General features: G+C 56.0%; 1 protein-coding gene across 1 annotated transcript in view; it reads left to right on the top strand.

Moving 5' to 3' along the window:
- The window catches only part of SARDH (sarcosine dehydrogenase), a gene marked incomplete at its 5' end in the record, with an annotated part of 20,247 nt that overhangs the window by 3,050 nt on the left and 12,367 nt on the right, over positions 1–4,830 (top strand). Inside the window, 5 exons of the mRNA XM_010009551.1 lie at positions 500–604; positions 1,040–1,169; positions 2,023–2,109; positions 2,227–2,317; positions 3,999–4,140. Of these exons, the coding sequence (XP_010007853.1) occupies positions 500–604; positions 1,040–1,169; positions 2,023–2,109; positions 2,227–2,317; positions 3,999–4,140 (555 nt within the window). The remainder of the gene's footprint in view (positions 1–499; positions 605–1,039; positions 1,170–2,022; positions 2,110–2,226; positions 2,318–3,998; positions 4,141–4,830) is intronic.

The following is a 4,830-nucleotide window of genomic DNA, read 5'->3' as shown; positions in this document are numbered from 1 at the left end:
GCTGCTGCAGCCTCCGTGGAGCTGGGGGGCAGAGCAGTGATGCTTTCCCAGCTGGGATCAACTGCAGGGGCTCCCACTCCCCCCGAGCACTCCCGGTGCTGCAGGTGCAATGGAGGAGCAGCCGCTGCCCTGTGCTGGGGCTGCAGCACAGCTCCTGCCCACAGCACTGGAGTTCAACAGCTCCTAATGAGGCAGGGTTTGTGCGAGACCTGGCTTGAGCTCGGGTGCCTGGATAAGCCGCTTTGCCCGTGTCTCGGCCGGGTTTCGACCTGGGTGCCTTCCTCTGGGGGCAATGCGGGCACCCAGATTTCAGGGCTGAGGGAACCTCCACAGAGCCACCACTGCTCCCATCCTCGGCACGTCACGGCCACGGGTCCAGACCTTCTGCCCCAGACCCCAGCTCATCCCACTGAGCACCACTGGGTGCAGTGGGTGATGCTGGGGTCTCTCTGTGGCTCTCGGCCCCTCTCACCCTCCGCTCCCCCTCCCTGTTTCTCAGAACATGCCGAACGTTCGCGATCACGACGCCTCGGTGTATCTCCGTCTCCAAGGCGATGCCCTGTCTGTGGGTGGATATGAGTCAAACCCCATCTTCTGGGAGGAGGTGAGCGGTGCCGGAAGGTTTTCCGGGGGAACGAGGCAGGTTTCCAGGGAACCCACCTCAGAGGGTGGGCGCAGGCGTGTGTGCCTTGGCCCCAGTGCCTGGGTACCAGGTGTGGGAGAGCATCTCCCCTTTGGGTCTGTTGCGGCAGGGATACGAGATGCAGAGGCAACAGGAATGAGATGGAAAGGCTGGGCTGGGGAGATGCAGAGGCCACCCTGTGGTCCCTGCCCTGCTGCATGATCCCTTATCTAGGTGTCTTAATTTGGGCTCGCCCCAGACCTTTGGCTTGTCTGGGCTGTCCACAAAAACACAAGAAACCACAGTTTACAAAGCAGCCTCGATTTCCTACAGTGTCCAAGGCTGCCAGAGCTAAGAGGTTCTTAGGCCATCAGCTGTGCTCTGGTTTGTGTCCTGACTCCTGTTTCCCATCTTCAGGTATCAGAAAAATTTGCTTTTGGCCTCTTTGACCTGGACTGGGATGTTTTCATGCAACACATTGAAGGTGCCATCAACAGAGTTCCAGTGCTGGAGAAAACTGGCATTAAATCCACTGTCTGTGGGCCAGGTAATGCGGCTGCGGTGGCAGTAGAGTGGCTGCATTGCTCCAAGGATCTTGCTGGAGGCAAAGGGGAAACTTCATAACCTGGGGAGAAGACAACTGAACACAAAGAGAGTGCCTGTGGCCTGGCTGCAATGGTGTCATCTCCCAAGGGGTGGCATCAAGATGGGAATATTCTTCCCACTCTGGTCTTGCCTTTTCCTGAGCACAACAATCCTGGGAAACTGCTGGGCATTGCTGGGTGGGGGATGCCTTCCCTCCTTCCTTTCATATGGATGGATAAACCCCTGTAAAACAGGGAGGAGGACTGCACACATCTGCCAGAGCTCAGCTCTGTCCCTCCCAGCTGGGACTTGCACAGGCATCATGGTTGAGAACCCTGTGGGGAGCAGCAGCTGCAGTATGAGACGTGGTTAGTGCAGGAGCCTTGGGCAACATCAGCAGCAATCTCTCAGCTGAATAAAGTAGCTCAGATTCATGGAACTTCCCAGCAGAAATCAATGAAGGTGAAAGATAGTCATCATCATGAAATACAGCCCAGCTGCTGAAGAGGCAACAAACAGGTCGGTGCAGCCCCCTTCACTGGGAGACTGGGAAATATAAAGAGGCTGCTTCAGATACTGCAGCACCTCATGCACTTCTAGCTGGGGATTCATTCTGCTGTACAGGTTTTCAGTCTCAACCCTACCACCAAGGTTCTGTGGTCACAGTGCTGGTGTGCAGTGAGTGCGGGGGGCACGGCTACCCTGAGCCCGGGGTCCTCACCCTGCAGGGACAGACTGTGCAGTGCTGCAGAGGAGCTGCTGTTTGAGCGTCCCCCGAGTGCCTGCCCTGGCACATCCCCCTCTCTATCTTGCAGAGTCGTTCACAGCCGACCACAAGCCGCTCATGGGGGAAGCCCCAGAAGTCCGAGGGTTCTTCCTTGGCTGTGGCTTCAACAGTGCTGGTAAGAGAGAATTGGAGGGATCACACCTTGGGCATCCCTGCGAGCATCGTATCCCTGGCAGAGCCTGGTACCCACAGCTGAGTTGGCCTCAGTATGGTCCTTGCCTCTTCGCCATAGGGATGATGCTGGGAGGTGGCTGCGGGCGGGAGCTGGCTCACTGGATCATCCACGGGCGGCCAGAGAAGGACATGTACAGCTACGACATCAGGCAGGTCACCCCAGCTGCCCCAGGTCCCCATGGGCTCCATCGCTCATGTCCCTCGTCCTTGGGTGGTCCTTGGGGATGGGTTTCGAGGCTGGATGCCTGCATCGGGCATAGGTGTCTGGGCAGCATCTGTGCCACAGCCTTTGTCCTCCAAGGAGCTGGAATCAATTATGCTCAATAGCTTTAATAAATTTACACATGGGGTTTATCTCATTTGCCTCATTCCGCTTCTATGCAAACAGCTTCCATCAGACACAAGGAGATTGCGGTGATGGGAAAGGACAGGGTAATTACATTTGGGTTTTGTTGTTGTTCAATTAGTGCTGTGCCTAATCCTCTAAGTTAATAATCGGGGGTGATGATTTCAACAGGAGAAAGATTAGCTTCCCCCCCCCAGGCACGGCATGGGCTGGGAGCTTTGGCTGTACAGATGTTGGCTCTGTAATTGCTTTTGACTTGCTTGATTATACTTGATTGGGTTTGGGCTTTCTTACAGGGCTGCTAGTGACAGCAACCACCTTGTGAGGGACAAAGCTTTAAAATCATATTGCTTGAGTGGCAAAGCTGGTAAACACCCCATTGACTCGGGCTGGCAGGAGAGGGGAGTCAGTGCTGGAGCCCGCAGAAGTCGGCAGGAGATGCCAGCCTTTGTGCCTGGATTAGCCGAGCATCCCCATATCCCATCTGCCCTGTCATCAGGCTGGTGTCAGTCCCAGTTTTTTCTGTCGGTGACAATTACTAAGCTTCTCTTTAAATAACTCTCTTTTCTGCACATTTAAATATTTATCCTCTCAAAATACCCGCTTGTAAATATTTCATCTGGCAGCTGCTGCTCCTCTTGTCGCTGTCATAAGCTCAGCTTGTCGGGGAAGGGGCTGGGGCTGACGGGGCAGATGGGATCCAGGGATGCTCCAGTCATGGCTTTCGAAGCATCACTTGCACTGCTGCAGTGCTCTCCCAGTGCCTCTGCTCTGCATCCAGGCAGGGCGAGAGGCTGAAAGTGCTGTTTTAAAAGGCCCTAGAGATGACATTTTGTCTTGCCTTGGCCAACTTCAGCCTCCCTTTCTCCAGCCCTGGGAAAGATGCCACCGGTGCCTGGAGCCGCTCTCCATGAGTTATAGCTCTCTGGTAATAACAACCTGAGCATGTGCTGAGCTGACACATTCCTTCAAGGAGCTTTCTGTTTGAAAGATGAAAATATGTCAAAACAAATTTAAAATGCTTTGGGTTTTATTTATATTTCAGCCTAACGAGAATTGGATGAAAAATGTGAGGAAATCCAGGGCTCCTTCCCTGGTCAGGGCTAGCTTTAAACCTGGCTCTGTGCAAGGTGCTCTCTGGGGCCAGCCCCACGCTGAAGTGGAGCAGAACTAACATCAAGTTCCCTCTTTTTTCTATTTCCCATGCCCCGGCGGGGCTATTTTCTGCTCCCAGTTGCTCCGGGGTTGATATGCCTGAAGCAGGGCTGGGGAGCTCAGTGGGGCGAGGCGCCAAGGGGCAGCGCTGCAGCATGGCCAGCACCAAGCCCCTGCGGTTCCTCTGCTCTCCCACCAATGACCTCGCTGCAGGAACTGCTGTTTGACACCAGAGCAGCTGCATCCACATCTGGGTCTGGCCAAGAGGGCCATGCCGAGGAGGCAGCCCGTGAGCTGCTGGGCTCACCCAGACCTCTCCCTGCCTCCAGGAGGTTTCACCGCTCCCTCACCAACAACCACCGCTGGATCCGGGAACGGAGCCACGAGTCCTATGCCAAGAACTACTCTGTTGTCTTCCCCCACGACGAGCCGCTGGCGGGGCGCAACGTGAGGAAGGACCCACTGCATGAGGTAGGACATGCACCCCAATCCGGGCTGCTGTGCGAGCAGCGATGGGAGACCCCACAGCACAAAAGAGGTGGCAAGGAGAGGCTGCAGCTGCACTGCTTCCCAGAGCAGCATGCTGCATCCGTGCTCCCAGCCATCCTGACAAGATCCCTGCTGAATTCCAAAGCTTGCTGGATGCATGCTGTTGGGGATGCTGCTACCATGGAGAGTTTAATGGTAGAGATGCAAAGCATTCCCACGATATTTAACCTAGATGTGACTCAAGGGAAGAGTGGGGAGAAGGGCTCAGAGGCTTATTCCATTCACTGCCTGTCCAGGGTGAGGGCTGTGGGACACTGAATGCTCCCCTCTCAGAGTGCGGAGCAAGGCCGGGCCATGAGGAGGGATGTGGGATGTGGGGAGCAGCGGTGCCTCTGCTGAGGCCCTTTGCCATCACCCCCTGAGTCCCCGGCGGGGTTCAAGCGGGGTCTGGCCCCTCCTCTGCCTCCCCCAGCCGCTTCCTTGCACGTGTCTCTGTAGGTGACCACTTTCAAGACGCAGCACTTGAGATAAAACCTCCCATTTCCAGTGTCCTCCTGCACTGGCAGCGCTGCAGCTGCGCAGCCCAGAGCCCCAAAGTCACCCAGAGCTCCTGAGGTGCTCGGGGTAACCCAGGGCTGATGTCTTGTCTCACCTCCTCCGGCAAGGAGCAGC

The sequence above is a fragment of the Nestor notabilis genome, unplaced genomic scaffold, assembly GCF_000696875.1.
Source record: "Nestor notabilis isolate BGI_N333 unplaced genomic scaffold, ASM69687v1 scaffold19362, whole genome shotgun sequence".
In the NCBI taxonomy this organism is placed as follows: domain Eukaryota; kingdom Metazoa; phylum Chordata; class Aves; order Psittaciformes; family Psittacidae; genus Nestor; species Nestor notabilis.
This window is presented reverse-complemented; position numbering and strand designations above follow the sequence as displayed.